The 21,734-nt window shown below is 39.3% G+C and overlaps 1 protein-coding gene across 1 annotated transcript; it reads left to right on the top strand.

Moving 5' to 3' along the window:
- Positions 1-9,165: 9,165 nt before the first annotated feature.
- Positions 9,166-18,591, top strand: SULT1C4 (sulfotransferase family 1C member 4). The gene is made up of 8 exons (XM_080377455.1): positions 9,166-11,262; positions 12,229-12,406; positions 14,063-14,200; positions 15,471-15,568; positions 15,892-16,018; positions 17,604-17,698; positions 17,910-18,090; positions 18,238-18,591. The coding sequence occupies exons 1-8, from the start codon at positions 10,996-10,998 to the stop codon at positions 18,348-18,350; spliced, it is 1,197 nt and encodes a 398-aa protein (XP_080233581.1). The 5' UTR covers positions 9,166-10,995; the 3' UTR covers positions 18,351-18,591.
- The last annotated feature ends 3,143 nt before the right edge of the window (positions 18,592-21,734 follow it).

Below are 21,734 nucleotides of genomic sequence, written 5' to 3'. Positions count from 1 at the left end.
GAAGCAAAGATGCAGGACTCAGAAAGCGAACTGTTCTGTCAAAAAATAAAACACTTAGCTCAAAAAATCTGCCAGACTTCCAACACTTTTGACAGCTTCCATATTCAATGCATGCAAAAGCGAGACTGATGAATGCAGACAACGCATCCAGAATGCTTCTTTGACATTAAAAATCCCTAATCCGGTATATTATACTTAAACACTTCACACATATCTTTTGTGTAGGTCTCCCTCTCTTGAATGTTCTATAGAAGAAACATCTTCATTAAAGCAAACAAAAATAAACTACTCTTCCTGTACTGGGTAGCATTAGAAGTTGTCCTTGCATAAAGTACAAAACTATGCTAATACTTTAATGACCCTGATGAACAGCACATATTAACTGAAAAATAGCTATCTTTTAAGCATACAAACATCGAGTGTGTTCATCTTGCATTAGGACTGTCATTTACTGTGACAGGAAGAATTTTTCTCAGCATGTGAAATAAAACATATTATAATAATGGTCGTAATTACCCAAGCCTTCAAATTCAACCATAGCTGTTACAAGGACATCACTTAGTAAGATATTTGCTTTTAATTTGCAATCTTCTGTTCTTTAATTTCATTAGGAATCCTTATGTCTCACATCACTCTTGTTGAAAAAGAAAAATCACATAAATTTGAACTATTAATATTTTGCTGAATTTCCTGCCATTTGGAAAGTTCCAAACAGCACAGAGTTTATGAACTTCCACCAAATTCAACAGAGTAGTTTTACATCAGACACAAGCAATCTAAGGAAAGACACCTATCCAAATTGGTAAAATAAGTGACCATATTTTTCTTCATTTTGTGCTGAAGGCAACATAAAAGTTGTTAACTGAGATTTAATGGTCAGTAGTGATTTTCCAAGAGACTTTTTTCCAGCACAATTAGAAGAGTAAAGAACAAATATTTTTAAAAGGTAAGAGTTTTTCTAATTAACTCAGGAACCACGCTGTCACACTTCTGTCATTCATACAGTTTAGGTCAAAAGACAAACAACTGACTGGCCATTTTTTATTCCTATAGCTTTCTTATTTCATGTCTGTTTCGACTTGAAACTCTACTTTTCTTGTTGGGAAGAACTGACAGCAAAATCCTGTCTTTCTGTCTTGCAGATGACACATACAATCGTGTACCTCAGCATCCCAAGGAACAAGGCTGGAGGTACAGGAACAGAAAGTATGACACTGAGTACACAGAGAAACAGAACGTCATGTGCCTCCTTTACAATCTCTGGACAAGAGGACTGTTCTCTATGAGATATGCTGTTAAGTAGAGTGGAAACAGTATCTGTTTAGTGCAGAATTTTCATATGCTTCTAAGATTTTTTTAAAGCCTTACAATGAATATCACAACCAAGCTCTTCACCCATTAAATTAATAGACACATTTCCCTACGTTTTTATGGAAGCAAGACTAGCCATGCACTTTAGAAATGAGGCTATTTATGCAGGATTTCTTTCAGACCTTCTGTTAAACATTTTGTTGGACAACAAAGACTCAGACTAAAGAAGTTTCTTTGTTTCTACACATACACGTGTTTATATATAGGTTACTGTCCCTCATATAGGGACTTGTGGGTCAGACTACTTCAAATGTACAGCTCTGAACCCATTTTACTGGGGGGCATAATAGAGTCTGGATCTAACTTGCCTAACTTCAGGAACTGGGAAAGGCGCCTGCGTTAGGTGTCAAGGTGCTTTCGCTGCCCCAGTTGCCAATGAAGATAGGTAGACATCCACCAAAGCAATGCAGTTGCATCTAAGGCTGCTGATACCATGCATGTGCAGTTTTATACACGCAAAGGAGGACCTCACATGTGGCAAAGCACCTAAGTGCTGCTAAAATATGGAGAGATTCCTACCAAACATGTCTCAATCACTGAATACAAACTTTAACTGTGTGATTCTCAGTCATACTGGTCCCTGATGTGAAAAGACAGCTTGTCAGACTTGGATGTTCAGAAAAGCTTTTTCTAGTCATCTTTCCACTATACAGGAGTTACACAAGAACAGAAGGGCACCCACAGGCTGTACGAATACAGCCTTTGACACCTCACTATTTGGTTTCATTGCTGTGGTATCTTGAGGAAAAGAGAACAGATATTTTAAGCCCAAAAGTTATATCTTGAAGCATGAGAGCTTCTTCCTCTTTAATGCTGCCACAAGGAATAGCACAGTCCTCAGCCCGCCATGTAACGCTGAAACACAGGTCATTTGTTTCAGAATGGCATGAGTTCTTCAGAAAATGTGACACTGCTATTTGTTTTTATGCCAGTGGCCTGAAGGAAACAGGTTAACTGATTTATTGACCTGTGGGAAGAAAAATACATGGCAACATCAACAGACTTTATGAATGGTGTATCAACTCCTCTCCTAGTTACGTACCCATGCAATTCTGTTAATGTGAATGGTACAGTCCCCAAAAGTGCCTGAATGAGAGGAGAAACACATCCACTCAGCTCTGAGTAGATTTTTATCAATAAGCTGAAAAAAACCCTAAAAGAATATTTAAAAAAGGAGAGGACACATTTCTCACTTTAATATTCCCACCTGCATCCGTTTCAGTAACATCACAACAGGCAACCTCGGTAGGACAGTGAGGCCAGCTGTTGCTAACACCAGGTAACCTCATCCTGGTATTCATCCAGCTGTTAAAGTGCTCTTTTGTTATGAGGCTGGAAAGGGGTGCAGATTCCAGTCTGCTTCAACCGAAGGTCTGGAAATTTTCAACTACTCAAAATGTCTTTGTGATTTACAATGTGAACAGACTTTTCAAAATACATAAAATACCTTTAAAATATCTACCATTAAGGATCCACCATTGTAAATTAAAGCTGGCTGCCTGTATCAGAACACACAGGCAAGCGAAACACAGAAACTTCTTTATTTCTGAAGAGTGTTAGATTTTATGCTGTTAATGAATGTTCCTGATAACATGTTCATGGTAATAATTTAATTTTTGTAGTCACAAGAAAATGAATAATTTTTACAGCTTTGCTTTTCCCCACTGCATTGTGTTTAAGAGAGTAAGATCTTTTTACAAACCATGCATAAAGGCAGCCACTGCCAAGAGAGAAATTTGTATAAGCCTTACTAGTAGGAGTTTCTGTTTGCTCAGGTTTCTCACATAAAATGTTTTTTCTGCTACCTAATAAGAATTGTGACACATGGACCTGTTGTACTGGAAAAAATGATAGCATATATGTTCAAATTTTGGGTTTCTGTAGCATCTGGATTCCTTTCTTTAAGTTATGAAATAATCATACAAGGATTTCCCAGCACCAAGCAGCACTAGACTGAAGAAGTAATATTGTTGGGCCTGAAGAATTTCAGAGAGGAATTTGGCTACTGGTCACAAGTTCAACATTGCATGAAAATTTCTGAATCTGCTTTCTGAAGCTTCACACCCAGAGAGAATTTCCTGTCTCCAAACAGATGTTTGTAAAAAGGAAACTGGAGTTATAATTTGGTTGGCTAAGCAAATGTCTTCTGAACTGGGAATGGCAGTCTTCATGCGAGGAAGTCTCAGCTTGAACAGCAGATGTGCCACTTAAGCAAAACTCCATTTAATTGTTCCAGATGAAAGGTCAAGATGTTTTAGTGCCTAAAGTAGCAGCGGGTATAACTTGAGCATCCTGCTATACCACCAGTAGAGTCAAAAATTAAATTTTCAATCTCCAGTCTTCAGCTGTAATGAAGTACGTGATTCTTCTCAGGAAATAAAAAAAATAATTGCACAAGTTTGATGGCGTTTTGCTCTGACCTGGGTTTCTAGTTTCACGTAGCCTCAGTCGAAGACTGCAGTTGCCACTAGCCCCAGGGGATCTGTATGACAGTAGTGAATCCAAAGCAGTGAAACTATTTTGTCTCAATCACATCCTGTCTAAAGGGTAGGTGTATACAGGGGTTTAAGAGGAAATTAATTTTCCCTGGCTTGCGGGCTGTTTTGTTCTGCTGCTGTGGTACAAACACTCAATAAATGGCCAAATTGAGGCCTCAGAATGAAATGCCAGTTGAAAGAGATACAGATAAGAAATGATGGCAGTACACAAAGTCCACTTCAAAGGTTTGCTTACATCCATAAAGAAAGCTCAATAAAGTGATCACGCAAACAACCTGTTGCATAACTTCACTTAATGCAAGTAGAGGTGTTCACATGAAGCTGTGCTACAAAGCAGATGTTTGGCTTGACTGGAAATAACTTGCACATCAGTTCATCAAGAGTCATTAAAAGAACCCCCACTATTATTGTGTCATGAAGCTTGGATTCAGATCCATAAATGCAATACACGACAACTTAGTCTGTTTAGGAGAACTGGAATCCTGGATCGAGCTTCAAGAATGAGATTCACCTGCTGATACAAAGGAATCAACAGAGAGCTGTGGACAACTTACCTAATTTCTTGGAGTGCCTTTTTTAAAAAGCATTTCTTTCCTACTATGATTTGGCAGTTGTAGGGCAGGTTGACACAAAAGGATGGAGAAAACAAATTACTTTTCCACTTAGCACTGCACTGCTCCAAGGGAAAGGACCATAACTGTTCAGTTAGCACTTGCTCATCAAGCCATGCATGCCTGCTGCCTGGAAGATTGGACCCATACCCTTCACCTGCAGTCTGTAGGCTCTTCGGTTATATCTGCTCTTGGACCACATCTGTCTTCACCTCTGCTTGCTCATCACAGCACAAACTGGGGTCTTGGCGCACCAGTCCCCCATAGCATCTGGCACAAATTCTGGGGCTTCCTTTGGGGAGAAACAAGTACATAGCTGTGACAGGCACCTAAAATTAAGCAGTGCTCCCAAGTTCTCTAACGCAGACTTTTGCTACATCCATGTTTAAGTTTAAGCCTGAGAATGTGAACAGCTTCTATCCTGTCTATATCAAGCAATGCTGCCTGCATTAAATTGTCCACACTAAGCTTGCTAGAAGTGAAGTCTGCAGCCGGCTGTGAATCATGTATTAACATGCTAAGTAATGTTTGTAAGTAAATTCCATTGTTTCGTATATATAAAGGGCACCAAGCTGTAACTGTTGATTACAGGTTTCTGTTTTCCCCTTGTGGCTCTAAACCAAATCTCATTTACGAGTGGGAATGTGTTATTCTGCATAGTGAACACCTGACCTTTTATTTCTACAAAGTAATTTCCAGAAACAATGCCAAAAGCATATAGTGCCACTGACAGGGTGACACTACAGCATTTCATAAGCATATTTTCTTGGGAAAAGTATTTGGGAAAAGCTGCAGGATTCCAATTAAACTTTATCACCTAATTATGCACGCCCACGATAACAAGATCGTATATTAATATGACTGTGACCCCAACACACGCAGAGCTGGTCGGTTATACACACCGTGGGCTCCAACACTTCCTCTAGCAGGAAACAGTGCTGGAGAGAGGATACTTAAAGCAAAGACATTTCTGGAGTGTGATGGCAGTGGAACACGAGTGCTTTACTGACAGGGACAGCACTTAGGTATTGTGCTTAAATGTCCTGGACTGTTCATTCTGTGTTTACACTTAATATTTCCCCTTAGTATTTATTTTGCTATTATATAAATATATCTGTGATGATTATCTCAACTGTATCTGGCTGCAACCCAGACATCCACTAAACAACCATAACAAGATTGGTAGTACCGTTCCTATTTTACAGACATACCTGTAGGATTGCCCTTGACAACATATGGGCTGTGACAGCCAGGAGTCTGCGACAGGACTTGTCCGTGTTTAACTCTAGATGTGTCCCACAATACCAAAAGTTTTCATTGCCTAAGCATGCTCATCGACTGATAGTCAGGTCAGTTTAACTCAAGTCACCAAGAAAGAAACATAGACAACCAGGTTTTAAAGATCAAGAAGGCTGAAAGTGAAACCTGGCCCTGTCCAGACCACTCTTTAGTTTCTCTGGAGTATGCATTTTTCTGAATGAGGAATACAGGTTAGTATCTAAAGATTTCAGTAGCTTTCAAGGTAATGTTAAATCTAAGATTTTTAACATCTTTGGGAATAAAGAGTGTGTTTTGTCCAGCAGAGGGAGACCAGAGTGTTAGAGAAATGTAATATAAACACTAAGCGTAACAAGGACAAAATCTTTTTCACTCAAATGTATCAGCCATAGATTTTAGTATAGGTTTTAGTGTATAAGACATAGTACCCTAGATCATACAGACAACTGAATATAGGGAAAATCTGACAAAAATGAGACTTAAAAATGTATTGTAGTGCTTGATTCTGATGTAGGATTTGTAGCCTTCATCCCACTTCAAGTCTGACACCGTGCAAATAACAAAAGAAAACACACTTTTTCTAACATGATTTGAAAGTCCTGCTGTGATTCTTGATTAAATTTTAAATGCAAAAATATTCAAATCCGCGTAAAAATTAGATTAAAAGCAGCCTCCTCTGCCTTTAAATAGTTTGAGTATTATTCATGTCCACTAGCCTGAGAGATTTCTTGTTCAAGACACATTTCTTTCAGATGGTTTTAAAATCTGATGTAATACATTCAGTGAGTTTTTTCAGTTACTCACATTCTTTCAAATGTTCTTTCTCTACATGAAAATTACCCCTGAAACACTCATCACAGGGCAAGTAAAAACAAAAAAAAAACTAATGTAGAAATGTTAGGACTTTCCATTAGTTAATGAAATAGAACCTTTTGGAAGAGATCTGGTTGCAGACATCTTCAGTAAGAAATGTTCTAGTAATTTTTTTAAAAATGAAAGCCTCACATCGTAATGGGAAACATACTTTATTTCTTAAATATTCCCTTTGCATTTTTTTTAAGCTAGAAAACTTAAAACTGATATATTTAATAGGAATGAAAGAAGAGATTTTAAAGAAGATCTCACCTGAAAAACAGAAAAAAATCCAGCATAGACTCGACTCCAGAATCTGGAGGGCTAACAGAAGAAAACTGAGTCTTTATTCATAGAATCATAGAATCACAGAAGGTTTTGGGCTGGAAGGGACCTTGAAGATCATCCAGTTCCAACCCCCCTGCCATGGGCAGGGACACCTTCCACTAGACCAGGTTGCTCAAAGTCACATCCAGCCTGGCCTTAACACTGCCAGGGATGGGGCATCCACAGCTTCTCTGGGCAACCTGTGCCAGAGTCTCACCACCCCTATAGTGAAGAATTTCTTCCTGATATCTAGTCTAAATCTACCCTCTTTCAATTTAAAGCCATTCCCTTTTGTCCTATCACTACCTGTCCTTTCAAAGAGTCCTGCTCCAGCTTTCCTGTAGGCCCCCTTTAGGTACTGGCAGGTTGCTGTAAGGTCTCCCTGGAGCCTTCTCTTCCCCAGGCTGAACAACCCCAACTCTCTCAGCCTGGCTTCACATGAGAGGTGCTCCAGCCCTCCGGTCATCTTCAGGGTTCTCCTCTGGACTTGGTCCAACAGGTCCATGTCCTTATGTTGGGGGCCCCAGAGCTGAACACAGTACTACAGATGGGGTTTTAGATATTATTTTTTTATTTTCTTTCTGATGGGAAACGTGACATATTTGCATTTTTGAGCCTGAATAGGTTTAATTCAGGTTTATTGTTGTACAAACTCAACAAGAACATTTACCTTTTGTTCACTGATTAGATATACAAGTATTCCTTTCAGATACAACATGAATCATAAACTCTAATATTGTATTCTTTGCTAATACATTTTCTTCTAGTTTTGACTCCATTGTAGTGCTGTTTACTTTTGCTTAACTCCCTTCAGATGTTCTAGTCAGTAACATTTGAGTATCTCTGCTCACTCATGTAAGTAGTCATATTAACATCAAGAACAGCAAAGTGTGGGCATGGATAGCCATGAAGTGTAGCAGCAACAGGTATTAATGGGGTCCTGAATCCACCAAATCCCTGAGGGGCCCTCAGGACACACACTTCTGTTTTCAGTTCCCACCAAGGAAGAATTACAACTGGTAATAAAGCTACACCACTGAATAAAAGTATGTAAGTACATAGTACAAACATGCCCTTATCCCCGAAACAACTGTGGTGACACCATGCCAAAGGGAAGCTGTATCCTGCACGGACCAGAAGAGGAGGCTGTCCAGCCCAGGCCAGGCCAGAGCCAGCACTCTGAGCAGTCACCCCAGCAACTTGGTTACCTTGTGCAATAATATTCCTGAACCTCTCTGCTGCTGTTATAAACTGTTGTGTGCTAAAAAAAAAAGAGAATTTTGCCTGGAACTAAATGATAAATGAAAAATTGTTGGCTTACCATGTGTAGATTTATGAATGGAAGATGAGGACAAAAGTAAGATAAAGGTTCCTCTACTCTCCCTTTGTACTTCCTTTGCTGACGAGATGCAGGTTTCACAAATCACAGTGACTATGAAACCCAGCACTAACTACCCTAACACATAACGCTATACAGCAAGGATACTTCCAAGAACAAATAAACATATTCCTGACTCGCAGTCACTTGTCTCCATGCTGTAAGCACCCAGCATCTCTGCCCATTATTATTTCTGTTGAGTGGCCTGTAGCTTTCCATTCCAGCTAAAGTTCTAACTGTTTTCAGCCAAGCTAAAATAAAATAAATTATACACACTGGGTTTTACATGAAGAAACATCTGCCATCAGTTTGCATTTAGGAAAAGGTGAATGGAAACCTAGAGGAAACTCTTTGCAGAGAGTGCCCCATCGTCTTCTAGAGCAGCCCAATAAACCCTGATCCCAGACCAGAAATCCAAGTCCCTGGGCTGGGCTGTTCAACCCTCACCTCCTTATTTCACAACAGGAGAAATCCATCACCCGTTGCCTACTTTGAAAGCAGTTTTAAAGCTACAGGCAGTGGGTTTTGACCTCACTCCATCTTATCTGGCACAGTACTACTCAGATTCACTGTATAACTGTAATAAAAGGGAGCCACTGAATAAGCAGCTCTTAGGTTTCCCTTTGTTGCAATGTATCATCTGATGTGCTTGGGGGATTACTGCGTTATCAGGATGGTTGCATAACTGAAGGGGGGGTGAATACCATTTCAAACCAACAAACCAACTGCCAAGTGCAGGTGTGAGGAGAAGCAGAATCTGCACAGGCCAATACAGAAAGGAAAATGGCAAATCCTCCCATGACTGAAGTTGAAGGTAATGGTCACATTAAAAAAAAAAAAAAAAAAAAAAAAAAGGAGGAAGAAATATTATTCCTTAACCATATATTCTCTGCTTGTTTTGTGTTATTTGTTAGTTCTAGTGTTGCCAGCCTTCAGAAGAAAAACCTAGTGTCAAAGCCAGAAAAAGAACAAGTGGTTGGCTTAAAGCAAATCAAGCAGTCTTCTTGGTTTCTTGGTTTGTTTCCTGATTATTTGGAAACTTTTCCTGAAATCATACAAGGAATGCTGAATCAATTCACTGACTCCCACAGTCCCTCAACAGGGACCCACTACCTGTCTGCTGTGAGTTGTGACAGGGAAGTCATGGCGGGCATGCAGATCAAGGGGCGGAAGGTGGCAATGCTGACCGGGACACCACTGTACATCCAGGACTCAGAGATCTGCAGCACAGCTGATGTTGAGTACGTGCAGCCTGTGCTGCATAGTTTATCCTGTGCTCGGCTGCTCCCACTTGGTCCCAGTGATCATGTCTCCTGGCTGGCCTGGCCTTTGTATGAAAGAACAACAAGAAGTCCTCCTGTGAAATGTCCTTGAGGAATAAAATTGCTTTATTGCAAGAAAATTATACAATAACTTGAATGGCCAAGCAGGAGGAGCTTCTCTCCACGGACAGGACCTGCTTAGCCTGCCCTGGGAAAAATCCACCTGGGCTCCATCTGATGCTGCACAAGCACAAGGTTCCCAGCATCTGAAGGGACATAAGATTTACTCACTATCTATATTCCTCTTCTTATTCTGTCTTATCAGAACGGTTGCTTTATTAAGCCATTTGTTGTCAGGCTTTTCTTACAGAGATCCAGAAGAGCCCTGCAGTGGCTCACTCTCCCTTCCCCCCTCTCCCCTGGGGCAGAACATCCGTACCTCCCACCTGTCCCTTAAAATACACACAGAAGCCTTTGCAAGCTAGATACCTGTTCTCCTTCTACAGTCAACTGAGAGCAAATCCATACAGTTCACAGAATGCAGAGCAAGTCAGCGCACATTTGGTCAGCTGAATCACTTCTAGACTCCGCTGGTCATGCTGGCTAACTCTCCATACCAGGGTAGGATTACTGCAAGGATGGCTGCACACTCACTTGATTAGGACACATGAAATGTCTTTAAAAAATTACATAGCCAAAAGTCATTTTAGATACAAATGTTGCCAGACCATCCAACGCATGACCACAAAGGACCTTCAGAATTCACAGTGCTTGCATGCTTGCATGGAATGCAGAAGCAACGCCTGATAGCAAACGCTGTTTCAAAATAATTTCCCCTTATGAACGCAATCCATTCAAACTTGCTTGAGTTCAGCTGCAGTGACCTACTTTTTGCTCAACAACAGCTTTTCCTGATGTAATCAAACATTTCAGGATGACTGCAACAGCTGAAAACTAGATATAAAAGTGTCATTGGTTTACTTTTGGCAGCCAATGTTACTATGCTGTTTGTGGCTAGTCTGGGGCATGTTATTATCTCTCCCAGTATCTCATATAAAGATAGGCAGAGACTTAAATCTTATAAAAGAACATTACCAAACATGCAGTGATCCCTAACCTCTTAATGCCAAGCTAGTTAAGAAGTGAACCTGTCTAGAAAGTGCTGTAAAACATAAATGGTTGACCCCAGCAATGAAACAGACCCTTAAACATCTATTAAATGAGCATAGTGCAGTACATGGTGAAAATGAAAACAAGTGACTTTTAACTCTTTCATTCTCATTGAACTTAATTATTAACAAATCATAAACTATTTTGTGATTTAGATTAGATATTAGGAGGAAAATTAATTATTCCAAGATTGTTGACAATGACAGAGAAGTTAAAATAATCTTGCTGGAACTACTGACCAACATTAAATGTTGATGCCAGTAAAGAATCATACTTTAGATGAGAATTCAAAGTATTTTTCCTTCACAAGATTAAAAAAGAATTCACAAAGGAAGCCAGAAAAGCTCTTCAGTGGTTGGCTGCCACAGCACCTCCTCCTTCACTCTCCTCACACTCATAGGAAGAACAGAAACTGCACACAGGCTTTCACCCTACTTCTGCCTGAAGATAGAAGTGGCTGCACAGTCGTCAATACAGCCAAGAATCGAAGACATTCAAGCAGGAAAAATTCTCTGGTAAATTCCTTTTTCCTTCTTTTTTTAAAATTTCCTGGGTCACTGCCCAGCTACAAACCTAACCTCTCGCTTTGCTCAACTGAATCTGTGGGAAATCGGGTGTGAGCAAACAACGAAATGAAAGGAAATACCTTGGCAATGTTTGCTGTTGGGACTGAAATGTCTTTTTGCTGTCTGATATTTTAAATTGAGATTATTTTTCTAGCCTCCCTTTAAGCAGAACTTTCCTCTGTCCAGATTCTGGAACTCTGAAAGTTATGGCTAAGCGGCCACCTTAATCCAGAAATCCAGAAATCAATAACTAGTTACTGTAAAACTGTATAATAGGCAGTAGATGTAACTAGATTGATTAAAAGTCTAACAACCTTTAGTTAATGATCTGTCTAGTTCAGATTATTTATCTGCAACAAACCTCAGCATACAGCAAAGTGCTCTAAGAGCGAAAAGCTGCAGGAACAAAACACAGAAGAGCTCTGCAAATATTTTTGTGAGTATAAGGCCCAAAGGGTGTTAGCAGCTGTTTATTTTCTTGAAGAAGGAAGGGTTGGGTCCTGTATACTGACTTTAGTGGGAGCTGTTACACTCTGCCTTCTTTTGAATCACACCACTGATTACTTTTTCTTATCTTTCAAAAGCCACATACTTAGTGAGAATTTTACATAAATATGTTTGGTAAAATATTTAAAGATGGGAATAATGGCGCTTTTTTTTTTTCTTTTTGTATCTAAGTAAACAGAGTGATTTTTAGAGATGTTGAGAACCACCACCAGCAATATACCAAGCATTTCTGAAAATCATATCCAGTTTTAAGGAGCCTATGCATGGTTCTAGGTAGGCTGAATCACAGCCAAAGAAATCAGAGGACATGAACTTCAGTGAATAAAAGAGACCTGAAGAATGGATGAGTAAATTGAGGTATTTTTCAGAGTAACTATGTTAATTCCAAGACTTTCTTTCTTCATGCAGTGCTCAATGGCCCTGGACAAAATGGAAGATTTGAGTCTGAAACAGACGATACCCAGGGCTGAGATAGGTGAAGTGAAAGGTATTCCTCTCACAAAGTCAATATGCAGCACGTGGGACCAAGTGTGGAGCTTCAAAGCCAGACCTGACGATCTGCTTATTGCAACCTATGCTAAAGCAGGTTGGTGTGGGCAGGAACAGAATAGGAAAGTCTGGGATCATGCTTATTGTTGGAATTGTCCTGTGGTGACTGATACCTATTTTATCCCAAACCAGACATATATTTTAAAGATGTGAAGCTCTGTCAGCTGAGACTAGTAACCTGTGACTTCTTTGGCAGAAGTAACAACCATCTATTATTACTGAAGTTTAAATGCTTGAAGTCTAATTACCTATGCTTAAATGTTTCCTTTGTTTTAGATTATATACATAAATGGCACCAATAGAAGTTTTGCACCAACTGGTAATGGTTTAACAAAGCCTAGTAAAAAGTCATCATTACTAAGAAATAATAGAAACTGACTGAAAAACTACGGATTGTATTACATATTTGGGGAATGTGTAATTTAGTGTGTAAACCAGTACTGATTTCTGGAAATGGGTTAATTATTTTAAGGAAATAACCACATTCACTTAATAATTTCAGCCTATAAAATAAAATTCCCACCATTAACTTCAGTTATCTGGTATTTTATTCAGTGATGAACCACTTAGCTCATTGCTATTTCTCATCTTGATGAGACCCTTTTTATTTTCTATACAGGAGAACAATTAATAACAAGCACCAATATTAATCCTGGATGAATAAACCATGTATAGTTTAGAGGATTCAGGAACAGGTTTTGGAGCATTTAATGATCATAAAAAAAATAATTACTTGAATTAGAACGAATTTTGAAGTATTTTTTTTTCAGTAGCGGAAAAAAACCCATTATTACAAATAAAACCCCATTATTTTTGTAAAACTCAAAAGCTTTTAATTTACTTCCTGTATACTGAAAGCAAAACCATATTATTATGTCCAGTCTGGATTAAAACCTCTCAGCTATTGAACTGAAAAGAAAGTTAGGAGTCCATTTGACATTATCTGCCAGAGATACACAAATCGAACATCTTAAGAAGGGCAGTTCCCTTCCAAGCCACATTCCAAGTTATCCCTTAGCCTGTTCTCTAGCTGACTTGCCACAGTACCTCAGAGGAGATGTGGTTAACCCAGTGATCATGACTACAAGGGAAAAGAAGAACCTAAGAGACAAAACACTGTAACTCTTAGAAGACATTGCAGTAGCTCGGGCAAATGAAATGTACTGACCTTCATTAAAGTATTACAAATGCGAATGTTGCAAATACTGCAACTTTTTTCTATTTTCAAACTGTATGAAATTTTTACTCACTCAAAGTTCAGGTATTTAATTGTTTCATTCAAATTCAGGATGAAAACAAATGTTGAAATACCTGAATTTTTGTGAGATATGAAAATTGGGAGGAGGGAATTTAATTTCTCCCTGCAAATAATACAGTCTCAAAATAACAGTGAGTTTATCCCAGAGCTTTTTTCATTACTGGTGTGGGGGTGGAGGCTATTTCTGTTGGCAAGAATCCTGTCTAAAATGGAATCCCTGAAACTGTGCTTTGGGAATTACTTTTGTGTTCTTAATTATGTGGTTTTCCTCCATTATCCTCTCTTTCCACTTTGTCTATCATCTTCTGTGCTGTTCCTTCCTCCTTTAACAGGGAGTCCATTGTTCGGGCTTTCATTTCCCTATGAGAAATGAAAAAAAATAGAAGAAACTCTTGGCTATCCCTGAGGGAAATGTCTAAACACTGACATTTTCAGGTACCACGTGGACACAGGAGATAGTGGATATGATTCAACAAAGTGGAGATGTTGAGAAGTGTAGACGTGCCACTACTTACAGACGCCATCCTTTCCTTGAGTGGTCTATCCAAGAGCCTCCATCTGTGCATTACTCAGGTGAATATCATATAAATAGGTTTGTATTTTAGACAAAATTAAGCAAAAAATGCACTCGGTGCTGATGCCACAGGTTTCCTGGGGACAGTCCCACATGCTTTGTCACTGACCTATGCACTGTGTTGGGTATCAGAGATCAGTTCAGTTGCTTTAACATGAACATCCAGCGCTTACTCAAGCCAATTAAAGGCTGGCAGATGTGATTCAGGCACTACTGAACACCATGGTGTTTCGGAGCGGCATCTGAAAGCTGATGCTCCACAGTCACCTAAACCAGCAGCGGTTATGCGTAAAATGGCAACATGGGGGCAACTGAATGCCATTCTCTGGTTAGGGGCTGTATGGAAGAGAAACCTATGTCATGGATGTATTCCCAAAAGGTGAATAATATTTTCAGTGGGTTTGCTACTATTTTGAATAACTGCTGTTAAATTCTAGGGTCTAGTCATCTACACAAGCTATGGGGCATTCAGGCAACCAGCAGGACTGATGGTTTTGCAAAGACAGTTTCCTAAAAGATTCTTCCCCCAGTAAGGGCTCTCATCCCACACAAATCTTCAAGCCAGACTCTCTTCACATTTGAAACTAAAAAGCTTGACTAAATCTGCACCAGAAGTGCTGCTTTTTCTCTTCTAAGCTACACTGTGTTGACACAGAGAGACAAAAAAAATGATAGAGGATGACAGACGATAAGAAAAAAATGATAGAGGTCATGACAGATGTTTAAAAAGGAAGAAGGAAGGGGTAACACATCTCCACATATCACCAGATATTCCCAAGTATTCCCACGTACGCATAGCTACTCAAAATCCACTGTCCATCATATGCCTAGTTTTTCTTTACATGCTATCCAGAAAGCCTAGTCAGCCAGTACATTATTCTCATATCCTAGAAAGAAGCAAAAAATTCTTACCTCCAAAGTGAAATATCACTAAACGTTGCGAAAGAAAAACTTCGGTAGGGTAAATTAAATTAGTATTCATCACTAACTCTTGGAAGGCAGGGGTTAGACATGGACCCAAGAAAGCAACAAAAACATATGATTCAGTGTTCCCCCTTTCCTCCTTGAATATATAGGCAATAATTTCTCTAGAAACACTGAAAATGCTTACGCAATGTTGTATGTGTTACACTGCTATGTAATTGCTTTGGAGATGAATGATCATTGCAAGATGAACTGCTGAAAAGTCAGTCAGACATATGAGAATAGCAAAGAAGTGCTAATGTAATTTAGAGAACAAGTCACATCTCATAATGAAACATCCCACAGGCCTGGAGTTAGCTGAAGCCATGCCTTCTCCACGAACAATAAAAACTCATCTCCCTGTGCAGCTGGTGCCTCCCTCCTTCTGGGAACAAAACTGTAAGGTAAGGCTGGAGAGGTAGGACTCAATTCTACTCCACTTGAAAAGACAGTGACATAAACCAGGACTGAATATGGTTTCCAGAATCTTTATGAAACTTAAAGGTCTCCCCAGATCTTCTCCCTTTAATGTGCAAAGCCTGTGTGAAACTGAAGAAGTAATGACTAAGTTACCGGAGTTGGATTTCAGAAAATGGCAGCTTCAAAGCAAAATCTCTTAAGGCTCTGTCATCAGGCTCCAAGAGAAAACTCCAGGAGGTGCTCAAAATCTATATAAATATGTTTAAGTTATTTTTATTTCCTCTCTCTCTCTTTTCATATCAATAAGATAATCTATGTGGCAAGAAATGCGAAAGACAACCTGGTGTCGTACTACCATTTCCACAGAATGAATAAAGGAATGCCTGAGCCAGGAACCTGGGAAGAGTTCCTGGTAAAATTCATGACCGGAAAAGGTGACGAACTGCAATTAGTTGTATAAAAGATTTTGTGAATTTTTAAAAAATGCATGACATTGATCTAGTTATTTCAGCTATGGTTTGAAATCCAGTGCTGACACTTTATGGAAGGATATCTACTGAAGGTGTTTCAGTAGTAATTTATTTTCATTCACAGGTTTTTATTAGTACCTAAAGGATTAATTCTATCTTTACATTCCCATTTTGGAAAAAAAATAATGCTAGTCTTTATTTTGTTATCATTGAGAAACATACGACAATTTTTGGGCTTAATCTCTTCTCTCTGAGGTTGAAAGAAGCCGGTTGGGAAGGAACAGTAGTTTAATTGGTTTAACTCTAAACTGATATACAAGAATCAGAGGGCTGTATGAGATGATCTCCAGAGGTCCCTTCCAACCCTGACCATTCTGTGATTCTGTGCGATTCTGTGAAAGCCAAGTTCAATTTTGTGTAGAAATGTGCACCATGCATTTGAGATGAGTCTTTTACCTAAATACATCTATCTAAAAATCAGGCATATGAGCAAAGCCAGTTACCTAAAGACAAGCAAGCCTAGAAGCTGATTCTTCCCTTTCTGAAAGAGGTACCTATATCCAAGAATCATACAATCATAGAATCACAGAACCATATAATCATTAAGGTTGGAAAAAGACCTTTAAGTTCATGAAGCTCAACTGTTAACCCAGGACTGCCAAGTCCACCACTAAACCATGTCCCCGAGCACCACACCTACACGTTTTTTAAGCGCTTCCAGGGATGGCCATTCCACCACTTCCCTGGGCAGCCTGTTCCAATGCTTGACCACCCTTTCAGTGAAGATATTTTTCCTAATATCCAATCTAAACCTCCCCTGGCACAACAAGAAAACCTGTTCAGGTGAATAGCAGTTCGCAATTCAGCTCAGTAAAGATTCCATAGGTCCTTAATATTTTTGCCACCATGTAGGCCTAGAAACACCACTGTCTGGACCATCATGAGACTCTCAAGTCTAAAGGAGACCTTGTGTCTTGTGTTTGACCAGCTTGGCTTGGGAGCCATCTGTCCCAGCGCAGACATCTAGAACATAGCTCACTCTATCCACGGTAGTCATATTGATACATGCTGGAAAGAAACAGGTACTTCTGACAGTATACCAAATATTTAAGCCAGTCAGAATCACAAAATAATGCAAGTTGGAAGGGACCTTTGGTGTCTGTCTGGTCCAAAAGTAAAATCTGAGCCAAAATTGGCTCAAAGTAGGGCCAATTAAGCCCAGTCTTGTTCAGCTGATCAGACGAATCACTCTGTAAACATCTATTTCTTTCCATCGACTGTAGGCAGCCTTGAATTTTCATTCAAGTGTAAGCACCTGCATGTGTTGCCCCCTACAGTTACACATGAATCCTGCTCTAAGCATCCATACACCTGAGGCATTAATAGCGTGACTGCTGTGATAAGCACAGAGCACAGCAGTCAAGGCCGCAGTGATTCAAACCCAGCTGGGAAATGCTGAGACACTGGTTATGGGGGAAACATGAGTGCCACAGGTACCTAAAGACAGTTTCGGCATTTATAGCTGCTGCTGCTGTTACTCCTTTTTCAGTGCTCTGGGGTTCCTGGTATGACCATGTAAAAGGATGGTGGAAGGCAAAAGATAAGCACCGTATTCTCTACCTCTTCTATGAAGATATGAAGGAGGTAAAAGGCTGAATGTATGTTTATAAAGCTGTGAAATCTGGACGTTCAGTAGGTACTACCTACAATCAACAGTCTTCTATTACAATGCCATCTGTATCAGTAAATCTTCCAATAATCTGATCTTCTCACCCTGGCAACTGCAACTTTAATACTATGTTTGATTTCTTTGCTTTTCCTGGCTCTGTATTTTAACCCATTATTCTCTCTGCAGAATCCAAAGCAAGAAATTCAGAAGATTCTGAAGTTTCTGGAGAAGGACGTGAATGAGGAGGTTCTAAACAAGATACTCCATTACACCTCATTTGAGATAATGAAGGAAAATCCCATGACAAACTACACCAAAGAGTTTCAGGGAATAATGGATCACTCTGTTTCCCCATTCATGAGAAAAGGTTGGTTACTGGCATCACCTCTGTCTTCCTGGTTGTCAATCTGCTTTGAAATAAGCTTGAAGTACAAGTATTTAGTGAGTCATGGCTAGCGGGCTTCAGGAAATACTGGCAAATTAATCTCTCTCTTTTTACTTTGCTGTTTCTTAGGTGTTGTCGGGGACTGGAAGAATTATTTCACTGTGGCACAGAATGAGAAATTTGATGAAGATTATAAGAAGAAAATGGCTGATACCTCTCTTGTTTTTCGCACGGAAGTGTGATTATTAGCAATGGAAATTATCCTCTGTCATCTTCAGCTTTTTCCATTTTATATATTTTGCTTTTCCTTCACAAAATGCCCATGTCTCTAAGGTTTCAACATCTCTCTTTAACACACCATTGATTTTTCATTATTGTGAGAGCACCCAAATTATGGCGACGTTTGGGTCTCCCTGAAGAAAATAATCCTTCTGGATACTTCTTATTCATGCCTCCCACAGTAAAGTTCAACATCAACAAAAATATTGCAGACATGCCTTGAGTTTTTGTCTTTGTAAAACTGCAGTTGATATTGCTGGCATTTTCAAACTAACCTTTAACTGATACACTCTTTTAACACCTTTTTTCCCAGTAACAGATGTGGGCATTATGTGCTATTCACACATTAAATGAACATTTATCAATAAACAAGTTTAAAGGTGGTCAGTATAAACAGAGCAACAGAAGTGTACAAAGTAGAATAATTTTCTTTTTTTCTTGTTTTAAGCGGGACGTCATAGATGCCATTGAGATGAAGGCAACATTTCCAAAGCCACCAAACACCCATTAATTCCTTTGATAAAATTTGCTAAAGGGCTCCATGGAGGCATTTATCTGCAATCCAGCTGTGGAGGCAGTAGTCCCTACTGCATCAAGAGAAGAAGCTTACCTTATTATTGCCTTTTGAAATGGACAGCGTAATCTTCTGTTAACATTTGGCGAATTCTGAAAGCTGGTATGAACCACGTCAAGAGTCAGTGCTGCATGTACTGCCTCCCTCTTCTCCACCACTGCAAAAGTCTTCATCAGATGTACCATGTTATTACCTCTTCCTTTTCTACACTCTTCCCTTGCTAACCAAACGTACAAACATCCCATTGAGGTCTCTGAGTTGCCACAGGGCCTGGTCCATATTATCAAAAAAAGACCAGTTCTGCTTTAGTATTAGTACCAGCACTATAGCCATGCTTTGAGTTTGTGGAAAATCAACTGAAGCAATTCTTAGCCCATTTAATTATACACAACTGTTACCAATCCACTTTTGATTTTAAAGTGCCACCACTGAGCCTGGTGCACAAAAAGGCCCCAATGAGTTCCTGCTTAACTGGGTTTGCACTCTGAATGTCAGAGGGAAAACAACATAGACTACAGCAGTTGGAGGAAAATACTGTCTCAGTCTCATTTAGTCTACTTTAGTTTAACACAGATGTTTTCTGGGGGTATTTTCTCTTTGGCCTGTGGAGAGTTCCACGGATTTAGTAATAAGAGCAGCTGTCAACACACACAGTCCATTTCAGGCTACCTATTTAATGCAAATATCTAAAATGAATTCAGTTCTCTAAAAAGCAGCAATATTAATCTGGCAGAGGCACTGCTGTTGATTGCAGCAAGGCTAAATATCAGCCTGGGGAGCTTTTTGCTACTTGTTTGTTTATTGTTTATGATTAACTTGACTTGCTATCTTACTATTGCCAGTATGAGGAAGAAGCATTGCCTGCTGACATATTTCCATTCTCTCGGATTGCTTCATGAAGCCACATGAGTTAGCTCAGTTTGTCAATCTAATCCTCATTCAGTGTCATAAGAGCCATCAGTAAATGGAAAATGTGCTTAACTCAGAGCTTGGTGACATTTTATGAGTGGTGCTGTACAAAAGGTCACACAGATGACCTATTTGTTCCTCCTTTGAAATCTCTGAATCTATCAGAAGTGCAAAATGCTGACAGTGACTGAAGCCTGGTCTGACAGGGAGCTGCACAGCCACTGCAAGGATAGAGGCACCATATAATAAGGGGCTTGTATCACACTGGCAAAGTCACCTTTGCTCTCGCTTCCTTAAGTAACTCTTCACCCAGTTGCAATTCAGCTGCTCTGAAAAACAGGTAAGAAGTTAGACAGGTCAGAGTACAGTCCCAGAAAAAAAAAAAAAGGAGGGAAACAAACACTGCATGGGTGGCTACATAAAAACTGGCTTTTCTTATCCTATTGATGTTATCCTTATATATATTCACAGACAGAAATTTTAACTTTATCATAAAATATAGCTGGCAGGGAGATAGAAAAGTGGGATGTTTCTGCTTTTTATGCTTTGTCAAGCCACCACAGCTGAGAGAGATTAAGCTGTACATTCAGCCATAATTTGCAAAATGTTATTAATTGTACCAGTGTAAAGGCATAGGGAACAGTGAATTGTTACCAGTGAAAATGATTGGATCTGTAGTTACCAGGAAAGTTTGGGAAAGGGGTTAATAGGCTGTGCATCCCCCAACGGGCCTGGACGCTACTGTGGTTTGGTGTCTATTGTGACACTATGTCTATAGAGATGTGCATATGCTTCTGGGTAGATGACTGCAGGATGCCTACAGCTAAAGCACCTTTAACTTAAATATCTTTAGGTTTGTCAATTGTTATGTACAGAGCTTTAAATTATGTGTCTGTATGCAGAGATTGTTCACTAATTTTGACATAAGTTGGTAAGAGGTTTATTTTTACATAAGATACTGTAAACCAGTGAGCACTTGCAGAAGGAGATTGCATGTGTTGAACAAAATTATTTCAAGTCACCTTAAATTATTGTCAAGCTTCTGGTGCAACAAGCAACTCTGTTTACTATGGTGATAGAGCTCCATATAGAACTATATTAGACATATGTCCTGAATATACACTTAAGCTTTTTTTCATCCGGTTACCTAGGTGCATGATTTCACTAACCAGATGCAACTTCTATGTCAGTTAAAAAGGACTTGTGTCAGTTTAGCTAATGCAATTCCACAGTAATTTCTTCAATGCTGCTTGCTCCTTCTTTTATAAGAAAGTATACCTGAAGAGTTTTGATATTGGGAAAACCTTGTTATTCGTCTCTAACAAACGTTTGAAAATCAATGTTGATTAATACATGTTAACGTTCACATGATTCTGTTTTGTAGCTCTGCATTAACAACTACCAAAACACACACCCACCCACCCCCAGGAATGACTGAAGATTCCTGCTTTGATACAGACCTTTTAATGGGAACTGCTGTGTTAATTCTAAGGTAGTCATGATCACCATTCAGTGTGACTGTTGATAGCAATGCAACCATTTACAAAACAGAATGGAAGAAGCACCAAGCTTCAAAAGATTGAAGAAAGAGACAGAGAAGGGAGCTGTTCTATCTTCTTAGTTAGCAGCCAAAGACAGAGGGACACTGCTTTCCTTTCTACTGATTTTATGGTAGATTATCTGCTTCATGCTTGGCATGTTTACCCAGTCAGGAGATAAATCATGGACAGGAAGTAGTTTTTATTTAATTTGTCCTGTCCATATAGGATATGGGTATCCTATTCCATATGTTTTTTATAATGGTTTATGTCAACATGTTCACAAGGAGCCTTATCTTTACAACAAGGTTAATTATTAATTCTGG

This window comes from Falco punctatus (assembly GCF_963210335.1).
Source record: "Falco punctatus genome assembly, chromosome: 2".
In the NCBI taxonomy this organism is placed as follows: Eukaryota; Metazoa; Chordata; class Aves; order Falconiformes; family Falconidae; genus Falco; species Falco punctatus.
This window is presented reverse-complemented; position numbering and strand designations above follow the sequence as displayed.